A 22,542-nucleotide genomic window follows, 5' to 3' on the forward strand; every position below is an offset into this window, starting at 1 on the left:
CACTGGGGGGTGTTTGTCGTTGTTTTGGATTTTTGTTTGCTTTTGAGGTTGGTTGGTTGTTTTTTCCCTTGCAATCCCCACTACAAGTTGCATGCAGTTTCTTCAGTATAATGCTGAAGGTTAGCCTAAAGCTAGGCTACCGCTTGGCGCCCCATTGCCCTCAGAGCATTAGGCAAGCTGACTTTTAAGCTTTTGCTCTAAGTAAGGGACAATGCCATCTCATTGTCAATTAAAAAAAAAAGGTTGGGAATTAACATTTTTAATACGTTGTTGGATTCCATGTATCTGAGAAGGTGAAGAAAGAACATTAAATTGTACCTCCAGAGGTAAGAAAAGGAACTAGTCTGCTACTGGGAAAATAATTACACTGTTAAAATAATAAAGGTATTAACTGTATAATGGTCAAAGCCTTTGTGCTGCCTGTGAAGCAGATTTTGAAATACTTAAATAGCTAATTTTCACAGCTTATACTGCAAAGTTAGGGGACATGGCCCAGAGCAGTGAAAGTAATACTGGGGAGGTGAGAAGTGCTTTGGTGGTGGTCTCCACCTCAGCTAGCTGTGCCTGACCAGCCCAGTGTCATTTTGGAGAGGCTGGTGACTGAGGTGCCGTGGGATTTCAGTGAACTGTCAGGGGGACATTGATGTTGTGCTTATTTCAGGCCAAAATGTTATATAGGACTGATGTCTGCCTTAGGAGACTAACTTCTAGAAGTACCTTCTCCGAGATGCGCAGCCAGACCAGACCAGACCTTGGCTCCCCAGCTGTACCCACTCCTCTGGCCCAAGGTCATTGTCCCTTGCCCAACCTGGCTACAGCTGAAGATCAGTGTTTCCCTGTGGAACGACACATATCCATTTTCAGCATAAACCATTGCTGTTTCAAAATCAGTCTCACTATTAGTAACGGGTCTCTAAGTATAAAATTAGATGCACAAAATGCTTTTATTGTGTCCAAGCAGAAGTCAAAGTCAGACTGCATTTCTGGATATACAGCAGCTAAGTTCATTTACACATACCATAGCTCATTGGATTAAATACAGGAGAAGACAACTCAAGTATTGGTTCACGTGGCCCCCTGAATGCTGCACGCCCTGCAGATATCCTGGAGTTAAGGGGACTAGAATACAAGGGTCCTACAAATACTGTATATAGCTGTACCCCCTAGGAAGTATGTGCCCAAAGTACGTGATTCAATACGGGTGAGAAATACTTACTGAAATCATAGGTGCGTTTTACAAAGCAAACTCATGGTAAAATACGATGTGGTTCTTGAGATGGGCAAATTAATATGTAAGTGCTTACTATCAACTCCTGTAGAGGGATGAAATGCTCACAAAAACCCCTACCTGTTTAAAATGTGTCTTAAAAATACTATGCATTTACTTATGCCCGATTCCAGAACAAGTTACAGCAATATGACCTTCCACCAAAGTACGCACCTGATTTTTTCTGGTATTTTTCAGCAGCTATGTATTATATATAATTATCTATATCGTTAAAAGCTCATTAATATTGAAATTTGCAATACCTATGTCTACAAGCAGGCAGAAGTAGAGGCAGGTTTCTACAGATGCAAACCCCAATATTTTATCATGGATTTCTTGGTTTAAGGTTTAAGTAGAATTAGAATTTTGCAAACAGCCATTGTTTTTATTAACCTGACGTGCATGTTTGGATTTTCTAACTGTGCTCTTCTGGCTTGTACTCAGAAATACTTCCCAGGAGTGCTCCACAGCTGAAATAATTGTATACTTAGGAGTTGAGCTATCTAATTTCTAACTAATTCTCTGTCTTACATCCTTTATTCAACTACAAACGAAATCTAAAGCATATATTCAGCATAAAAAAGAAAACGGAAAATTTAAGCTTGCCCCTTCTATCTGTTAACCTGAAGAAACTTTATAGTTGAGATTTCCCAAATGTGGATTTATTAAAACCTTAAGTTGTATCTGGCTTTTCTTCATTGAAAAAATAGATCTGTACATCCTCCTTTAATTACCAAGTACCTGAAGGTTATAAATTATTTTTTGCTTTACAAGTGTTTTTCACAGCACAAGCATGAGGTGCTAAGAGTAAAGTAAAAATTAATGAATTCAGTCGAAGGTAAGAAAATACAAGATTATTCTTGGTTAGAAGAGAGATCAACTGTGCTTTTAAATTTCACTGCAGATTAGTAGGAATAGCACACATCTCGAAGGATCCAGTGACAGTAGACACCGAGCAGCAAGCTGCTGAATGATTCTCATGACCGGATATTAACTCGGGGCTGTACTTCTGTACACAGCACTTTTTAAACCATGCAGTCCAGGTAATTCATGCATTGCATTATGATCGGTAGTCCTTCTTGGTGTAGGGCTTATTTCCCAGAATATTATCTATTTCGTTTACAATATGGGATGTCATCTTTGGAAGGACCTAGGGGTAGAAGAAAACTGATGTTTAATCAAGCTTCCATTAAAGGTTTTTCCAAATTTAAATCTAGATTTTATCAAATAATGTTTCCTCTGTTTTTTCTGTGTGACGGATATTCAAACATTCATCTGATACCTTTCTCCCTTAAAGAAAAAACTACTGTAGTATCTTTACCTTGTGAGAGAATCACAGAAGTGCTCCTAAATTTTACGTGCACAATATTACTCGGCTGCAGCGGAAAGCGAGCTGGTAGCAAGAACATCAGCGGAAGATTTTATTGTGAGAAGCAACAGAGAATAATTAAGGTGGGTGCAAGTGACACGTGCCCTGTGGAAGACTTGGTGCAGAATATATCACAACATGTCCTGGAGTCAGGTCGCTCGCTTTTTCAGATACATTAAACCTGCTGATGCCACCCTCTTGTTGCTGGATACGGCTATAACTACCACAAATGGTGGTAAGTCATGGTGACGCACCATAGGTTTGCCTAATTAATGTGTGTAACTAGAACGGGAAGATGCCTGAAACAAAATACGAAGTATTAAAACTCTATTAAGAGAACAAGGGCACTAGTCTCAAGGTATGCTGGTGTTACTCCCAAAGGGAGCTGGGCAGTAGCTAACCCCCCACCTCTGTTGAGGTGCCACCACCACCTGCACTTGCCTGTATGGCTCCGAGATTCTCTATCAGCTGCTCTGGGTTGGAAGATCCTAGAAGAACAGAGCTCACCCCCTCGTTTCTCAGGCACCATGCTGGGAATAAAGTCACAAGATGGTCAGGAACATGGGCTTCACAACACGGCATTACTCCAGATCCTAATGTTTGTCAGAGCTTCTATCTCTATTTGAAAAATAATGACAACATTATTTGTCTCAACCTTCACTCCTCAACCGGTACTACCAGGAGGAAGATGCACAGATCAGATAACAAACCACATAGCAGATCTTCCAGCATCCCATCTGACCCTGGTCCCTGGGCCAGCAGTGGTCATAATTGTGGGGTTTGGTTTTTCCCTATCACAAATCACAGGGATTCACCTCTTGGCTATTTGAACCAGCGATCATTTTTCTAACAGGCATGTGTGGTATTTTTCAGCCTTGGCTCTCAGCAGCACAAAGATAATGACTAAAAAAAAAAAAAACCAAACCTTTTTAAAAAGTAGCACTCTCTTGTGTCCGTCAGCCCAGTGCACCGAACAATTGATGGCTTCCACCTGGGGACGGACTGCTCAGAGAACCAGGCAGGTTGGGGTTGGACCCCTGATGATGGCCCAAGATACGCTAGCCCTCCTGTCAATCAAAGCCTGATGATGATGCTGGAAACAATCTTATTTTAAGTAATTTTTAACTTTACTGCTCAAAAAAACCCCCAACCCACGTTATTTTTGTGTGAGGATAACGGAGCAGGGGTTACATCAAAAGCAATACATGGCATTTTAATGTCCTACAGTGGGTTTTAGAATAGAGTAGAATAGAATATTTCAGTTGTAAAGGACCTACAACAATCAACTAGTCCAACTGCCTGACCACTTCAGGGCTGACCAAAAGTTAAAGCATATTTTATTTTGTTCTTTTACTGTGTTCCTTGAAACGCATTAGCCTTCTCCTAGTGAGGTGTTGCATTGCCCATCTTCAGTGTTTCTAGCATTTTGTTCCATAACTCCTGATAGTAAACAATCATTTAAAAGTTTTAAATAAAAAAATAGATCTACAGATAGAGGCAAAGACAAAGCCATCCTTTGTCCTATTTGAAAGACAACACGTCTTTTCCTGTGTAACCGTTTACCTAACCATCACTGATACTTCAACAAATGATGGCAGCACTAACAGTACCTGTCGCTTTAGGGGCTGGTGCAAGATTTCACCTGCACTCGTCTCAACAACCCATAAGGCACAAACATTCTGTCTGCACCTGAGAGTCTTGCCCTTCGCACTACGAGGATGCGAGCTAGGTGATGCACTTGTGACAGCAGCAAAGGACGAAGGCACAGGGACCCTCCTCTCCCATCCCATCACCTACCGACGGCCAGCTGAGGCAGCGTGCACCCGAGGCGCTCGGCGATGGGCGACAGGTCTTTCAGCTTCACCTGCTGCTTTCTGCCTTCCTCGCTTATGATTTTCTCTTTCAGCCACTGGTAGCACTGGAGGTGAATTACATTGCAATCGACTGTTAGCTTTAATCTTCCAAAATGGAAAGCTTAAGGCAATTATAAACAGCTCTTAAAAAGTCACATCCAACCCAGGAGGTAATTGAGGCTGAATAACACAATGCTTTGCTACCCGAAGCAATTACGACAGGACCAGGATGTCTCCTGTGAGAGCCTATGTCTGTATCTCTCTGGCTTTATGCAACTGATGGACTCGGTCTGGAACCTGGAACCTCCTCAGTTTTATTTTTGGACAACTGGATCCCATCACAGAGTGGAAAAAAGTGAAATATTAGTCAACTTGAGAAGATTTTGACACCCCACCCCCCAAAAAAAAAATTGAGAACATCTGATCTTGTTCAAGCTTTACTATTACTGGTTAGGATTAGAAAATTAATTAAACAAAGCTGAGATTTCAGTTCTCCCAACTCCAGACTTGAAACTTGATTCTGCTTCACTCTCATCAATTTAATTTGGATCCCTCTCTGCAATGCTACCTTCTTAGCTAGCTTTTACCAAATATTAATAATATATTTTATTTTGGAAAAAAAATCACAAATGCAATGAAATACCACGTTTGAAAATGCTGCCCTTTGTAAGCAAGTCAGTGTAGACTGTGTCTTTCCTTTAAAAAGCACCAAGCTGAGCAAAAACCAGCACAGGGACGTACATCAGTCTGCTGGCACTTGTCACTGCTGGCATTGGCTTTTGCCCATCAGCTGACACAGAGCCTCAAATACCGTTTTGGTTGGGTTTTTTTTTCCCAAATCCGTGACATTTTAATGCTCTGCTGTTTTTCAAACCATTAAATAATATGCCTGCCACAGGCATGAGATGGGAGGAGACCCCATACACCCCACAAAAGTAAAATCAGGATAATTGTGGGAGAAACCAAGTGCTATGGTGACACTGCAACACTAAACCTGTCAGAGAGGGCTGCTGCCCTGCCCGGCAAAGGGCAGAACCACCGAGCACCCACAGGTTTCACAGGGTGCTGGGGGTCTGCCCTGCCTGCGGGGCTCCCTGGAGGGATGCTGCGGGGCTGAGCTCCCCCGCCATGCACTTGCTGCCTGGTAGGCTGGTGCCCAGGGAAGGGTGGGCAGAAAAATAACGTCCAAGTTTGTTTTACCCACTGTGTGTGGTTAAGGGGTTTTGAAGTCACAGCGGCTGTATCGATTAACATTAGCTGGGAGCATCAAGCACAACAGAAACCCTGGGCTTGTGCGTTCTCGTTGATGATGTCCGGGCAATGTAAGGGTGGCCATGCATCCTTCTGCAGAGCGCCCGCAGAGCCTGGCTCCAGTCGCATGCTGCCCCACAACCAGCTCACAGCCATCAGCTCACTGCGGTGGGGAACCTGAAGCATCTTTATAACCCAGATTCTCTTGCACTTTGGAGTGTGGTTGCCAGAGAAACCAAGCTGATCTATCAACACAGCAGCACACAGGCCAGCCTTCTCATGAGGGATGTGTTTTCCCTTTTTTTCCTGCACTCACAGAAACAGCGCATCTACTTTTCTCAAACATGCAACAATAAAATACCTTTAGTGCAGCCCTTGAGCTTTCAGGGACCCCATTGCCGTATTTCCCTGAGATGATCCCACAGGCTAGTGGAGACCACGTCATTGCTCCGACCCCTGCAGAGAAAGATTTTTAGGGTACTGGAGAAATCAGAGTTGTATCAAAAAATAAGACTTTTAGTTAAAAAAAAACCCAGAAAAGCAAAACAATTGCTGCTTGTTCCTATTGCCGCTGTCAGCGATGTTCAGTCAGTGTCTTCTGGGAAGATGCTGCTGATGCCCTTAAGGAAGACACTGACTAGCTTATTCATCCAAAACCTTATTGTGAGAGCCTCCAGCCCCATCCTGGCTCCTGCTGCAGCAAAGTACCTGAACTCCTGCTTCTCAGCCCAGGCATCTCCCACACCCATGCTGCCTTGAGTCTCAAAGAGTAAGAAGCAGCCATGGCAATTAGCACCTATTTCTATCAGAGGCACGGTAAACCAGTTTTTCTTTTAGGTCATTAGATAGATACTTGTCTGCCTCCTTCAGATCCAGGGGAGGAGAGCACTGTTCCCATCTAAAGCCCCAGGTCAGCATGCTCTGTATTTCCTTCTGCAAATGAAATAGCCGAAAGGCCCAGCAGTCTCAGTCTTACCTATTTTATGATATAATTCCGGCAGCTGAACCTCCACTTTCTCTCTTTGGAAAAGGTGGTATTCAGCTTGTTCACACACGGGTGGTATCATGTTAAACTGCCTGGCTACGGAGTAGGCTTCCTGGAGAAAAGAAATCAGTAGATAAAATACTTCATTAAGTAAAAGCATCTTGCGGGACATAACCTACCAGCCAACACTCCTTGAGTGTGCAGGTGCCAACGAACTCAAGTTTTGCTATTCCTTAGCAAGGCCACGCACATCCCCGTGAAGGCCTCTGTGCAGAGGCAGAAACACAGCCCCATCCCTGCCTGTGCTGCTTCCCCACTGCCCCTGCGCCCGCCACAGCAGGGCACGTACCTGCCTTCTGCCTCCTCCAGCCGAAAGCTGCCTTCAGTGCCAGCGCAGCGACAAGCCAAACAACTTCCCAGCTGGGATGGTTGGTGCCGAGCTTGTTTATCGTGTTTTGACCCCACTGCAAAAAGCAGGGACCGGCAGGATGCTCCTGGCATCTCTTAGAATCACAGAATGGTTTGGGTTGGAAGGGACCTTTCAAGGTCATCTAGTCCAAGCCCCCTGCAATGAGCAGGGACATCTTCAACTAGATCAGGTTGCTCAGAGCCCCGTCCAGCCTGACCTTGAATGTTTCCAGGGATGGGGCTTCTACCACCTCTCCAGGCAACAACAAATGCTTCTGACAAGGCATTAAGGATGAGCTGTCAGGACGCTGGTTCCCCCAGTCTGGGTTTTTTCAGGTAAAGCCCGTTACAAGGTCCCTGCGGCTGAGCAGGGATATTTCCCATCTGCACCTCTGGACATGACACGTGCAGAGCGGTGCCACCCACGGGGGCTTCTCCCCTGCACAGGGACCGTTTCCACCACAGCAGCAGCTCTGACAGTCCCGTGGGTCATGGAGCTGCTGCCGGGAGCCACGTCTTCAACGGGGCATCAGTGGCCATGGGCACGGACATCAAACAGGCGCTTTACCAAAAGTCTTGAAGTCAGCCAAATAAAACCAAAGTGAAACAAACCCCAATTAAATGAGCCAAGACACCCAAACTCCCAAACAACTATATCAGTCCATCTTCTCCTAATTAACATTGGGCTCATTCCATAACAGGTTTTAAAATTAATTTAGGTGAAAAGATGCTGGATGGAGTAAAACGCAAACATCCCCAGCCCAGACACATTTGTGGTTCAGCTCCCAGTGTGGCTTTCAGCAGACTTTGCAGCCTGGAAGCGGAATTACCAAGTGTCAATGCTTTCCCAAAAATCGACTTTACCATGATCTCCATAGCGCTCCAGCGTGACGTTCCCCAGTACATCGCCATACCTTGGTTTATTACATGTGTCATCGCTCGGACAATTTCTAAAGGAGGGAAAAAAGAAGTATGAGAACTGCACAGAAGCCAATTTTTCAGCACCGAATCCTCCCAAAGCCACATATAAATGCCAAGTACACCGACAAGCCTGAGCAGCTTTGCATTAAACACTACTTCTGTTGTGTTCTCTTGCTTGAGCATGGATGAAAAAGCATTGACAGTGCGAATGTAAAGAATTTTATCCTGCAGTTGTTTAAAAACTGCTTTTACCAACTGGCTATTACCTACCACTGCCTTATGATAATAATACTTTTAAAATTTAACACAAGAGGGCAGCACAGTCAAAAAATACACTAAAAAATTAAATTTATTTTAAAATTTGTTTACTAAAAGCATATATTAGGTCCTGCTTCTTTTTACTAGGAATATTAGGATGCTGGGGATAAAATTACAAAACTGGGTAATTGAACCCTGGTCCGCCAAGGGCCCCGCCGCTCGCGGGAGGAGCAGGCGGCACCTCTGCGACACCCGGCGCAGCTCCTTAGCACAGCAGTCCCATGGTCCTCGTTTTCTTTTGGGAAGATAGAAGCCTGCAAGGCTACATGCTCAAGGTCAGGATCTTTAATTTCCATCCATCAGACCTTTGCTGAGCAGCCCTGCCTTCTGCGGCAGGGGGAGAAAACCCATCATAAACTTTAGTTTGCAAGAAAAGGAGAAAAAAATTGTCTATCCCTCACAGTTCCCAGGGGGTTACAGAGCCTGGTAGGATGCCTTGCTAATGCTGTAAGGAAAATAGCCCCTGCTTACTGTTTGCAGCTCATTTTTAAGCTTGATTTCTCCCTGGGAGCAGCCTGCTGGGTACATGGCATTGCAGGAGGCCCAGGCAGTGCCCATCGCAACTCTGCTGCAAGAAGAGCCGGGGACTGAGAGGAGTCCCCAGGACTGAGCGGGGTCCCCAGGGTGGGAGGGTCTGGGGACTGGTGGGGTCTGCAGGCCTGGGGACACAGTCCTCACAAGCAACCATAAGAGCATATATAATTGCCCCAGCTGCTGTAATAAATTCATATTTCTTATTGAGCTTCAGCACTCCCTGCCCTTTGGAGCCAAGCAGCGGCTGCCAGGGCACTGGCACTATGCTGGCCACTAACAGCACATCATGTAAACGGACAAAAATGGGCTAAACTCACTCTGAGAAGCAAAAGAAAATAGTACTTAGTCACCACGCTCAGTGCCACACGAGGGACCTCACAGTCAGCGGGTCCTGCTGTATCTCAGTGAGCTCTTCCCTTGGGAAAGCAGCAAGGACCTGATAGTCCACAGCTACACCATGAATTTCTGACCCATTAAACTATGGTGAAACAACTCCAGTTGGACGCAGGGCTGCGTGGAAAAGCCCTGTGTGTTCATTACATCCCTTGGCGTGTCTGCTGTTACTTGGACAATGACTCTGGGCATCGCTGTCTCAAGATCAAGATGAGCTGCCTTTTATATCATGAGGATTCTCGTCCTATTTATAGAAAGAAAAAAAAAAAAAAAAAGGAGCTTGGCAGAGGGGAGATTACACTGCCAATCTTGATGTTATTGTGAGATTTTTTCTGCAGGCAGCGACAAGCAGCTAAAGATGATGAAGTCTCCATTTATAACCTCGGAGGGCTGTACAAGAGACACAATGCCTCTTGTGCTGGGCTTCTGCCTTCCCACTGAAAAAGGAGATTTCCTCTCCAGGGAAACGTTGGCTTGAGGAGTTTTTTCCCCGATGAAGAGTAGAGTTCAAATGCCAGATATTGTTTTCTTTTTTTTTCCTTCTTCTTCGTTTTGGCCAAAGCCATACTTTTCTCTATTTCTAAACATTTTATTCTCTGGCATGTACTAGTCCAACAAAATACCCTGTTATCAAGCAGCTTCCCTGCTACCCGCAGGCGTGCTGTGTGTGACGGGCAGCTGTACGGCAATCCCTCCCTCCTCAGCAGCGCCAGGTTCTCACTGGGTTTAGTTTTCTATTTTTGCCATGCTACCATTTAGGAATTTAGATAAGCATTTCATCATATGCCTCTTACACATTTTGGTCCATAGTTGTTTTCATTTCTCCCACATCTACTCCTTTCAAGAAAAACTGAAGTCAACTCAGAAAAGATATCTATATAGCTATATCTATATATCTTCCTGTTTACCAGGGACTGCTCCCATGGGTATGGCGATGGGATGGTTTGTGAAGAGCATGTGCCTGGATCGCTCAGTCTGCCAGCTGGATGGCAGAAATGACATCACTTAAGAAGGGGAGATTTTTTTTAAACGTAAATGAATGTTTCAAAACCTGGAAAACAGCCTCCAGCAGCATAATAATAATTTTTGAAGTAGCTTAAAGTTCCCTAATAGGAACCATGTCACCTTCCCCACCTGCTTGCCAGGGCTGGGGCTGCCTGTGCAGTGGGCGCCCCGTGCCCCAGCACAGTGACAACGGGGGGTCTCACCAGGGGACCCTCCTTCCCCACAGCCAGAGCTGCCCTGCTCGTCTGCTGGAAAAGCCGGTCGGGATGAAAAAAAGCATCTGCTAGCACAGCTGGGGGATCAGATCTCCAGCCTGACTAACGAGACATGAAACTTGCAGAAATTCAGGAGAGAAGCATAGATCCTTCCCATCACCCATCTCCCGAGGTCCCCGTTTGGGGGGACCATGCGATGGCAGAGCCGCACGGGCGCCAGGGCCGGGATTGCCCTATGGATGGCCGACCCCAGCGAGGATGGCCCCCTTGTCCTGCCTACCCCAGCAAAGCTGAGACCAGGTCAGGGGTGAGGAGTGACACGGCTGTCCTGGCCAGGGACCTGCCAGACCTGACTGCACTGTTATGCAAAGAGCTTTGCACAGGGTAGTCATCTCCAGTTGTTCCTTGAAGCTAATATTGCATTGCTTTTACAATGAAAAGCTTTTTTAATTTGCTCTGAGACTTTTCAGAAAGGTAAATACGTTCCAGATTTTTAGATTAAGCAAGCTTTGCCTGCCGCTTTGGGGACCAGAGTCACCTACAATAAAGAAATCTGTATTAAACTCTCATCTCTTCTTACTAGATCTCCTTTACACATGCCTCCTAAGGCAGCCTGAGTTGGGACATGACCAGCCTGAGCGAGCGGGAAGCGATTCTGCTCTGGCTGGGGTGGACCAGATGAGTATTTCTAAGTTGCTGATCCATTGCCTGCTGATGCCCACAGACACACACATCACAGCGGACGGAAGACCCCAAGTGCTAACAGAGAAACCTCACCTGCCTGCATGCAGCAAGTGAAGAAAACAAAATGAACATTCAAAGTTTGTCCTTCGATTTATTTGGTTGTACCTTACAGCATACAACCACACTGTCTGCTCGAGCAGGACCCTCACATGTTGGCACGAGTAGCACAAGCAGGGAACGTTTTAAGGTTACCTACAAATTGCTCTCCATCAGAAGCAACTATTTGCTCGTGGGAAAAGCATAGGCACGTAAGGAGACGGAGCGGGGATTGTACGTCTTGTGGAGGTAGCTCAGCACTTTTTGTGCATGCCAGATAGTGCAGAACTGACAGATGGTTCAACAGATGCTCTGGGATAGAAGTGGCTTAGTAGGTGAACCGTAAAAAACCATGAAGTACATAGAAAGAATCAACACCACACCATTCATAATAAAAATGTCCCTTTGTTCACCCTGCTCAAAATCTCACCAAGCACCACAGTTTATATATTATCGCCAAGCTCCAGCGCTGCTAGCAGTATCTGTAGCATCTTAAAAGCTGTAAATGCCTGAAATCATCTGTGCTGCACGGGCATGGGAAATATATTCTGCACTGCCTCATTAGATGACAACTGACTGAGCAGAGAGGTCATTTCTCCCTCCAAGATACAACATGTCATGTTGCTAGACCTCATCAGCTACTACAAAAATCTGCACTGGTCTTAAAATCCCAGGCCGGTTCCCTGAACCCATAGCTGCTGGCACTGGACAGCAGGGGCAGCAGTACTGCCATCCACCCGCGGTTCGTGCCGGGTCGCACAGCCCCGCATTTGTTAAGAAAATAGGCATCACGACTGCTGAAAGTCAAGCCAGGAGCTTTGGAGGGGCCTGTCAAGCTCCAGGCTTGTTTGATTTCCATGTACTCATCCATGACAGCTTCTGCAGCCTGCAAGTCTTTCTTCTTGCTATTTTTTATTTAGCTGTGAAGCTAATCTTCTGCTACAGTGTGAATGGTTGCGTTAACTCCGATGGGAAAAGAGAAGGAATGGGAACTGGTGCCCGTTAAATAGAGCACTGACCCCAAAACATATTGATGAAGGTTCCTGGATAACTGGGCTATATGGCCATGTACCAAACGTGAACATACAGTTATCAGCATTAAAACATAATTAAAGCACACAGATATTCACAGGTCTTGCAAGTTCCTAAATTCGTTCCCCCCTCACTGCATTTAACAAGAACCATTCCCCACCAGGACCAAGGGGCAGGCGGCTGCAGCACCAAAACTGAGCTCCGCCATGGGCAGAGCGTCGCTGCTCTCCATGCTCCGGGGGACCCTGCTGTGCCCCAGGGGACCGTGTCCTCGCACGGCCCCTAGGCTGAGCCCGCTAGAGACGCTACATCTCAGCTTGTGTCGCTCATGCACTTGGGACAATGAACCCTAAAGTTTGCCAATTATTTCTTGTTTCTCACCATGTATTGGATCGCATCCCTGGTTTTAGCGCTGGGAGAAGCATGTGCTACCTGGGCAGCCCAGGGGATGTGGACAAGGATGGGGACGGCAGCACTGGCACACTCCCCTCTCCAGAGCTGACCGCACCAGGGGTAGGGATATACAGGTTTCATTTCACACAGAGACCTGCCTCAAATGCAAACACAAATTCACTTTATCTGAAGGAATCAGAAAAAGGAAATAAAGAAACAAACAACGTTAAAGCCACCACTGGGATATAAAGGAAACTTCAATTTCCTTTCAAGAGATACAAATTCATTTCATTGAAGCGTAAATATATAGGGCTCCAGGATATCACGAATAAAGTATTTCATATTTAAGCTGCCCCACCTGAATATTTAATAAAAAAATGTTTTTCATTTCCTACCATCATCAGTCTAAGCCTGTAAGCCACAATCAGTCACGTTAAAACCTTTAATTCAAGCTTCCACTAACCTTCCATGGGGGTATTATTGTCTGGCCGGTTTGCGAAGACGACATCCACGTACTCCAGCTGCAGCCTCTGGAGAGAAGCCTTTAGCCCTGGAAACAGCAAAGCAGAGTCAAGAACCTGCATGGTCAGAGAGAGGCAGGAGTACGGTGGCACAGAGCTGACAGGTACAGAACCGTATCAGGAAAAATAGAGCTCATTATATTTATATACATATCTACTATATATAAAACCATATAGCATGAGAAGGATACTGCATAATGTTGTTCCACATCTATGCGGCCATATTAAGAAAACACCAGTTTGGTCTTATGCAGAGTTCCTCCCCTTCCACAAGAATTTGTTTTATTTTTTAATTAGGCTGCAATTTGGATTGAACAGACACCAGTTACCAAGTGTGTCCATGGCCAGCCTGTCAGGAGGCAGCTGCCAGGGACTGACTTCAACGCTCCGCTTCTGTTCAGAGTTAATTTAATCTAAATCACATCACAGAGCCTTTCTGTGCAAGCCCAGGGCATGTCGCGTTGGTCCTGTCCCACCTAATGAAGTCCTGCCCCAGGGGGGCCTTCCAGAAATGCAAGCCCAGATGGGAGGATGGTGGCACTCAGTTAGATATGTTATGATGAGCAGATAAAGCACCACAGAGGGCTTTATCTCTGCAGGGTAAGCAAGCTGTGCCCACCAATGCATTGTGTAGGGCAGAAAGAGTTTTGCAGGGCAAGACAAGGCACCATTTTGCAGCTACTGTTCAGGACTGCCCAGGCTTCAACAGCTTCTCCATGAGGATCTGATGGGAAATCGCATCAAAAGCCTACATATATGTATATATATATGCGTGAGAGAGAAGAGGATTTCTAACACTTATTTTCTATGAATCTTCCCAGGAACAAAACGTTTTTATGAATGTTCATGAAGAATGAGCCAAAATAGAGCAGTCTGAAAATGTTCTCTGAATTTTGGGATGGAAAAAATGGCCATTTTTGCCAAATGTATTTATAGAAAATAGCTAACATTGACCTTAACGTTATTTGCTATGTTTTCTGTGAAGTTATTTCAACTGCTGCCAGTATTTTTCTATCATTTCACGAAGCAGCTCCACAAGAAATGGCAAATGGATGGGTTTGGACCGCCTATGACATGGCTGCAACTTCCCCAAACACCTCTGGATCTAGTGCCACCAGCAGCCAGGACAGCACCTCATGGGGGGGTTATTCAAATGAAAATTCAATAAAATGTTACTAAAAAACTTTCTCCAGCATTACCTTAATATGAAAGTCATATCCTAATGTAGCTGAATTCTGCAAATACTAAATAATGAAAACTTTCCAGGACAATCCCAGACATACGAGGGATTGAGCATACTATGAGGCAAAACCGACCGTGCTTCGGTGATGCTCCTTATCACTGAGAAATAGCTCCTTGAAGATGGAAGATGACCAAATCTACACTGCAGGGAGGAGGCTGCTCTGCTCACCCGGTTTGCTGATGACCACATTCATCCCACCCTCACCCGCTTGGGACAGTATTAGCCAGGCTGTGGTGTGGGTGGCAGTGACATCCCAGGCGAAGGGTGGATAATGTAAACATAGTAATAATATTTTCCATATAATCTATGTTATAATGTACACAGAACAAATCCTGGTTGTTGAAATTTATGACAAATGGGCCACTGCAGATTCTGGTGATAAAACATGCAAATGGCCAAATGCAAGTTAAAGCCACCGTTTCTGGTGGGCAAACCCGATTTTTTTGCAGGTGGACGCTACCTTCTGATAAGCAAAGATCAAAGCATACCTCCTGCCTATTCTGCAGTGTGAACTTTGAACAGGCTGGTCCCCCCCATGCTGTCAAACTACCGACACCACGGCACACTAGTAATATAGATGAGCCTGAATTTTTCTTGTCTAATTTGTCTTGGCAGCAAACATTAGCTTAACCAACCACCACTGTAAACAATTAGGGTTTCTCATAAATCAAAGAGGAGGCTAATTACCCCAGCATACACAGTGCAATAAAGAGAATCACTTTTCATTGCTGCAGCCATTGTGGAGTGTTAGTTTATGGAGGGTTGCTGCTCCCCTGGGGTTTCAGCCCTGGATTACCCAGGCCAGCATTGCCATTGCCCAACGAGGAGCAGCCGCTCCCCGGGGAGCAGCAGAGCCCGCTGCCCTGGGCTCCCCCAAGGGCTTTGGCACAGAGCATATAACTTCCTAGTAACCCAGAGAACACATTTTGCACACCCCTCCGTGGCAGCAGACAGAAGTGGGTCAAACAGCAACAAGAGGCGGGCAGTGCGAATCCCTCTGCAGAGATCTGAAGCACAGGTACCAAGCCTGATGCTTGCCTTCTGTCCCAGAGGCTTCCCAGCCCCCTGGGGAGCCAGACACCCCCAATAACTCCCTTCCATGTCTTTATGCAGCTTTTCTCCAAACCCATGTTATTTTTACTCAGGATTTATGTAGAAGACAGAGCCAGGCCCCCGTGCAGCTGGCTGCTTTTCTGGGTCTGGGACCCACTCATGATCTGCACGAGGCAGGGCAGTCAGCCCCAGGGTCCTCCTGAGGGATTTTGGGGATTTGCTTCAGCCCCTGTAAGGAGCCAGCCCAGGCAGGGACCTCTCACTGGGACAAGGTCATGGCTGACACTGCTCATCCTTAATATGACAGAAATGTGTCTTTTTATGGGTGCTGTTCTATTTGTATCCTGCATGTAAAATCCCATACAAGTTATAATTATGCCTGTGGTTGCTGTGCCCGGGTGTCTGACCCAACAGCCCTCCACAAAGAGCCAGATCAGGTGAAACACACTTGTCCATATAGAAAAATGTATGTGCTCTCACTCCCTCTCCAACAATAATGCATCTGAGAGAACAAAAAAAGCAGTCGGAAGGAAGATGAGGAACATGCATTAGACGCAGCAAAGAGCTGGGTGAATACATCCTGATGGATGAGTAAGGTTGTGCATAAGGCAATGGCATCACTCAGCAGGATGCGGGACTGGATGCAAGGAGCCAGGCGAGGGAACGTACACAAAAATTGAGCACCTGAGAAGAAGCAGCACTGAGAGCAAACCACAGCCTTTCCCAGCCGGCTGCTCGGTGGATGAGACCTGGCACCCCTCCAGCAGCTATTTCTGACAGCTGACATCATGCCCCACATCCTCATCCCTCCCTGCTCTGCCAAGGGAGCCCATGCGGCCACAGCCACGTCTGCTGACCACGCGCTGCCGCTGACTGCCCCGGCCCCTCCAGGAAAGAGCTGGGGGGTGTCAGCAGAGCAGCTCCAGACCCACTGAGCCTTCCGGCCTCCTGTCATCTCACGGCAGTTGGGATCGGGGCTATTCTTGAGGACAATGGTGCAAAGCTGCCGGGAAGCCATGCGAGGCAGTGAGCAATGAAACCCTGGCATGGCAAACCCCAATTGCCGCAGATAAGCGATAAATCTGCAAGCAATGCACACACAGCCAGCCAAGGACATCACGCTTGCTTATTATAGCAAAAAACCAAAAGGTTATTGCTGCATAGAGGTGTGGCAGAGAAGGCTTTTTGCGTGCAATGCGTTTGCTCACAATTTTTGAGAAAAGCCAGAATAATCCTTCGGTGCATTTTGGGCCCTTCACAGCCAAGCCTGGGAACTGCCCCACGCAGGGCTGGTGTGGAAGAGCAGTGAGTGCTGGGGTCAAGCAGACCTGGCTCATGGGATAGCATTCGCCCTGGGGTCCGGCTGGTTTCATCCCACTGTGCCCATGCCAGGGCACTCAGGCACGGCCAGACCCCTGCCCCATGCAACACATACCTTCAATGATGTGCTTTCTCGAAAGCCCTCTTTCTGTTTCAGCTCTGCAAAGGAAAAACAGGTATACAGCTGTTAGAGATCTGAGGTGCTAACAATCAGGGAGAGCTAATTTTGTATTCTGCTCTAAACATCCCAAAAATGAAGTTACAACTTGTACAACAGAGAGACCCTGAACCTCGTTTGGGTTCCCAGTATCAAAGACAACAGCATCTGGGATGAGTAATACCACTGTTAATTTAACAAGGTAACAGCCCTGCTATGGATATTGCCTGACTGTAAAGCTACTGTCCGACATTTCTAAGCGGAGGGGTAAGGATGCTAGCAGGGCAGCAGGGGCTGCTGGGGCCAGGCAGTGCAGGGATGGGGCTGTGCCCTGGCCAACCGCCCAGCACTGAGGCTTCATTGACATCGTCTACAATTTCGGAGCAAGGCAGCCTTCACCCTGCTGGTTACAGCTCCCGGAGCTGCAGCCCTGCTCAGGGCAGGAGCATACCCAGCACAGCACCCCAGCCTCTGCTGGGGCCTGCCACCTCTGCCAAGCTCCAACTCCTTAGAAGATGTGACAAAATGAGGAGAAAGAAAATGACAGCAACAAACCACCCCTCCAAGGTGCATTAATCTCCACCTGGTTGTATGGCTGTAAAAGGGAAAAGCATGCAGCAGCCAACACCATTATGAGTAACTGTGAGACTTACTTTCCACCCCAGTACAGTTTTGTTGTTATGACCAGACTGGACCTCCTGCAAACAGAACAGAAAAATTATTATTGTTAAAAAAAATTATAATGTAAGTAACCAAGCAGGATGCTGCCCATCGAAAAGCGGCAGTACTCTGGCTTCCTGCAGCAGTGGCCGTGCCTGGTTTTGCAGCCCTGGGCTCAGAGCGGGTGTTCACACATCACTATAATCCTTTTTACAACAAGCCACTTCTCCTCCCATGCTCAGGTCCACTGCAGGCAGGGAGTGACCATAGGCTGGTGTTCAGAAACCGAAGCTAATTCAAGTCAAGTGACCAAAAAAAAGATACAGTTTTAATTATGGAGTAAGCAATCTCCAGAGCCCTTAACCAAGGGCTACAGCACTATTCCCTCCTGGTATTCAAGTCCAGTGCTTCTCATTATCATGCAGTATTCCCAGAGTTATTAAAACTCCAAGAGTGATACATTCACTGAATTAATCTATAAATTCCCATGTGATATTAAATCAAAGATTTATAATTCGCAAACTACCTTGCTGCATAACTCCACATGTATAACACAAAATTTCTCCAGCTTCTGCTAGACTCAATTTTTTTTTCTTGCACAGTAACCAGAATATTTCTTACTGAATTATCATCCCCCTAACACAGGGGATACTGATTTTGGAGAGAGCACTGCTAGGACCCACTCTTCAGTTGAAGGCTGAATATGGCACACACAGGAGGTCTTTAAAGATTATGTAAATGCTCTTAGAACTACACAACATATGCTAATGTGCGTCATTTAAATTAGGTATCATCTCCTATCAGGCTACCCAAGATGAAGGCCCATCACAGCTTTGCATTCTTAATGCACAGTCTTATGTACACAGATAAGGATGTCGACACACAAATAATCTGTCTCTCTACACCGTGCATGGAAAAGATGATGGATATGCTCAGAAGTTGTGTTAACTGTGCTGTGCACAGAGACAATGGTCTCATGCAAGAGTCGGAGCAACACCGCAGGCTGATGATCGCAGCCTTGTGAAGCCGGTGTGCACTCCCAAAAAAACAGGAGAGCATTTTTATTTGGCACTTGAAAGGTCTGGCTGCCGCAGGAGCCCTGGCTGGCTGCTCTGTGCATGGCCCTCGCACCCGCAAGCTCCTGCTCCTGGGCCAGCAACACCTAACATGCATCATTTTTAAAAACCAGAAGGATTCTCATATGCCCAGGGGTCCTGCTCGTTTGCAGGTAGCAGGGAGCGCCGTCCAACAGTACAGTACCTCCAGCCCTTCTTTTTCAGGATGTTTCCCAGGATGACCTCAGCCCTGTGCAAGAGAGAGAGCCCCACGTGAGGGGAGACAGGAGGATGCTCAGCACCAGCTATACCATCACGGCTGTCATCTATGTGGACTCCCCTGGACGATACCACCCAGACGCCACCAGCCTGCAGCGCCGCTCTCAGCTGCACAGCTCTCCCCTCCCCTCCACAGGTGACGATGACCCAGGACCAGCTGGAATGGGTCCCCTCCATCAGTACAAATCATCTTGTCCACCCACTCCTGCGGGGACAGACCTGCACCCCCATGCCCTACACCTGCTTGAACCTGCTCTGGGAAAACAGGGCCACTTCATCCCCACACCAGGGACGTGATGGCCCAGTCCACCTTTTACACTAAATACAAAGACATATAAATCAGCCAAAGTCAAATATATTATGGATGGATATTTTTTTTTCCCCAGTCCCGCAGCAACACTAAGAGCATTAGTTCTGCTGCAGCCAGAACGGTTCCCCATGCCGGGAGCTGCGCTTGGGAGCTGTCATTGGCACAGGCCATTCATCACCATTAAGATGCGGACTGACTTTTCATTTATTCAGGACATTTTTCTCCCTGTGCCAATGGCAAGTGGCATGACTGATACATTTCAGGCTTCAGCTAGGTGCAAAGGGGTTTGGTTTCGATTTTTTTTTTCTTTTTTAAGAATGCTCCAAAAATAAAGGTTTTTCTGTGCCCCCTCAGGGAGAAGGGGGATTCCCAAGCACCACCAGAGCCCTATCCATCGTGACTGTGACACAGGGAGGAGCAGAGCCAGGCAGAGGGGCCCCAGGAAAGCAGAGCAGGATGCTGGGCACTTACTTGCCAGCCGCATACACCTCAGCTGTGTCAAATAGGTTGACGCCGCTCTCATAGGCAATGGTCATCAGCTGCTCGGCCACCTCGGGGAAGCAAAGACGGAGAGGTGAAGGGTGGCAGACCACATCCCGAGCAGCTAGCAGCTCGTCCTGCACTGGGAAAAGCCCCTGAAGGCACAGCAAAGGGGATTCAGCGGGGCTGGGAGGTGCGTTAGCATCCCCTGCCCGGGGGGCAAGACCCTTCAGCAGGGCACCCAGGGGTTCATGCCCTGGCCCAAGCAACACCAAAACATGGATTTACATCAACTTCCCATTGACTCATCCTGGGAGGAATTAATCTCTTCTCATAGGAAGGTCCTGGGCTTTCTAATAGGAAAGCAGCCAAGAATTTAATAGAAGATACTCTGCAAATCTGTGGAGTTTAATACAGAAAGGATATTGTCATGGTAAGGTTTTAAGTTTTTTTGGCTACCCAACAGGCTGTTCTGCAGTTCACCAGCAGATTTCATGAGGTGTTTAAACAGCTGAAGGTCATTTCATGTGAACCCCATCAGAGCCCCAGGAGTCCCACTGCTCCCTGGGGGACATTCTGCACCCAGAGGGGGCTGGCAGCTCCAGGGGGACAGGCGGCCCGCGAGGGCACCCACACACAGCCAACATCCTTTGGATGGGCATCCCCAAAGGATGGGGCTGCATTTAGGTCCTCTTTTTCCATGCATGAACACTTTGCATTGACTTATTCTAAACAAGGAGGGCAGGAGAGCCAGGGAGCAAATTCATAATTGAAACAAGTTGTCTTGCTTCAGCCTGCAACGCTAAGAAACAGGAATGAACTCAGTGATTTGCTGTCAGCAGAAGAAATACGACCAAAGATCAAGGGACTTAAAAAGCAAAAAAACCTTTGAATTCAGACTCCTGGGCCGTTTTCCTTCTGCAAAAGTTATTTTGGGGTTTCTGCCACAGTACTAGAGGGAAGGCTGCCGGGAGGTTGCTCTCCTTTTGATGGCTAGTATCCACAGCATACCTGAGACGGAGGGAAACCCACGTGCTGCCCAGCACTGGGGAGGATTATTAACTGAGATTAAGAGCCATCTGGTATGAGCAAGAGTGCGTGGGAAACCCAAGCTCATTTTCATTTGTTTCATCTTATTATGTAAAAAATAAATCACCCGGCAGTTCCTTGTAAGCTAGGCCCCTGCCTGTATTTACGACTGCTGCTGATTACATACATGATGCAAAAATAGTTTCCAATTTCTGCTCCAGGAACAGGGCCACTGCCAATGGTAAGGACGGAAATATCGCTCCAAACAGCACGGAAAAGAAGATCGCTTTAAGGGATAGGTGGGGGGTTTATTAAATTTGATCTCTGGAAATGTCAGATTCATTAAGGTTTTTTGTAGCAGAAGCGCAAACTTTGTATTGCTTTGCATAGTAACTCTCTGCCATTTCCTCATACAGAAACAGGCTCCTCTGATTTCGGTAGCCATGGTTTCATTTAAAAAATATCTCATATTGGTTTTTACTTCATGCATTATACTTACACCAAGCATTACTTACCTCATCTGAGATTTGACCTCCAAAAGTGACCCATGTCCCTAGAAGGAACAAAATAATCTGTTACTATGAAAGGTTTTTGCTGACAAAAATTCACTCTACCAAAATTCAGGCTGGCTCAGAGGCTGCTGCATCCCCAAGCGAGCAGGACCGGGGAAGGCACCAGAGCCCCCTTTCCCGGGGAGGACAGTGGGGCTGGGGGCGGGCATGCAGACCTGAGACTGGCACATGAACCCACTCAGGGAAGCGTCAGTAAGATCCTGTGCTGCCAAAATACAGTTTTATTGAAATCTGAAGCTCTTTGCAAAACTGAGTTCATTTTCCAAAGCGTCAATCTGACAAATTGGAAAAATTTATGATGCTGCTGAAACATGTCATTTGGGGAATGAAACTCTTCCTAAGTTTGTGCTTCAGCATTTAGCATCATACAAGTCAAAATTAGAAAAAAAAATTAGAAGTATTTCTATTGACATGAAGTATTTAAAACCCATCCAAAGTGACTTTTCCCCAGGAACTTTTCCACAAAGCCAATGTCCGACACCAGCACAGCCGATCAGCAGCGCTTTGACCAGCTAGCTCAAAGAGTAGCTGCTGTTTAGACTCAGCAGCAGACTCTAGTCTATTATTAGGAAAAACTTGGGGCATTATTTCTTTATGACCACTGCTTCAAAAAAAAAAAATCCTGTAGTGGAAACAGTGTGTGGATTTAACCGGATATTCCTAAGCTATAGGAATATTATTTCCTTTATATATTTTTATATGTATATATACTAGGAATACATATTTTCTAAGCTACTGGAAGAAAGAGATGGCAGTGAGCTGAGGAAGCACCAGGTCCCATATGGGACACTGATCAGACAGCACGTATTCACCCTGGCAGACATTGCTCCTGCCCTACTTATCTGACCTTACAAAACACCTCATGGAAAGCGATGCTGAGACACAAAAGAGGAGGCTGTGACATTACCTTTTGCCAGCTTGTCACGATGTCACTTTGATCTACAGCACAACTTTTCCCTGCGCTTTTCAAGACCTACACACCAGCTACATATAAAATTACATGTTATTCATTTAATGGATGGGTCAAAGCTCATGTGGCTCACACAAAATCCTCCAGAATTTAAAATTCTGCCTTATATTGTCCCTCCATAGGGAGGGCAGAGGGGTTCAGGCCATGAGCTGGAAAACTCAGTGCTATT

At 46.5% G+C, this 22,542-nt stretch overlaps 1 protein-coding gene across 1 annotated transcript in view; it reads right to left on the minus strand.

Annotated features, from left to right (window-relative positions):
• Positions 1-925: 925 nt before the first annotated feature.
• KCNAB1 (potassium voltage-gated channel subfamily A regulatory beta subunit 1) overlaps positions 926-22,542 on the minus strand; it is a 53,435-nt gene continuing 31,818 nt past the window's right edge. The window contains exons 3-14 of the mRNA XM_076341485.1: positions 21,347-21,384; positions 19,794-19,873; positions 18,939-18,983; positions 17,672-17,716; positions 16,977-17,020; positions 13,188-13,274; positions 7,998-8,083; positions 6,717-6,837; positions 6,102-6,196; positions 4,434-4,554; positions 3,078-3,166; positions 926-2,417 (exon numbers count right to left, since the gene is read on the minus strand). Of these exons, the coding sequence (XP_076197600.1) occupies positions 2,328-2,417; positions 3,078-3,166; positions 4,434-4,554; positions 6,102-6,196; positions 6,717-6,837; positions 7,998-8,083; positions 13,188-13,274; positions 16,977-17,020; positions 17,672-17,716; positions 18,939-18,983; positions 19,794-19,873; positions 21,347-21,384 (941 nt within the window). The 3' untranslated portion in view covers positions 926-2,327. The remainder of the gene's footprint in view (positions 2,418-3,077; positions 3,167-4,433; positions 4,555-6,101; positions 6,197-6,716; positions 6,838-7,997; positions 8,084-13,187; positions 13,275-16,976; positions 17,021-17,671; positions 17,717-18,938; positions 18,984-19,793; positions 19,874-21,346; positions 21,385-22,542) is intronic.

This window comes from Aptenodytes patagonicus, chromosome 6 (assembly GCF_965638725.1).
Source record: "Aptenodytes patagonicus chromosome 6, bAptPat1.pri.cur, whole genome shotgun sequence".
NCBI classification, from domain to species: Eukaryota; Metazoa; Chordata; class Aves; order Sphenisciformes; family Spheniscidae; genus Aptenodytes; species Aptenodytes patagonicus.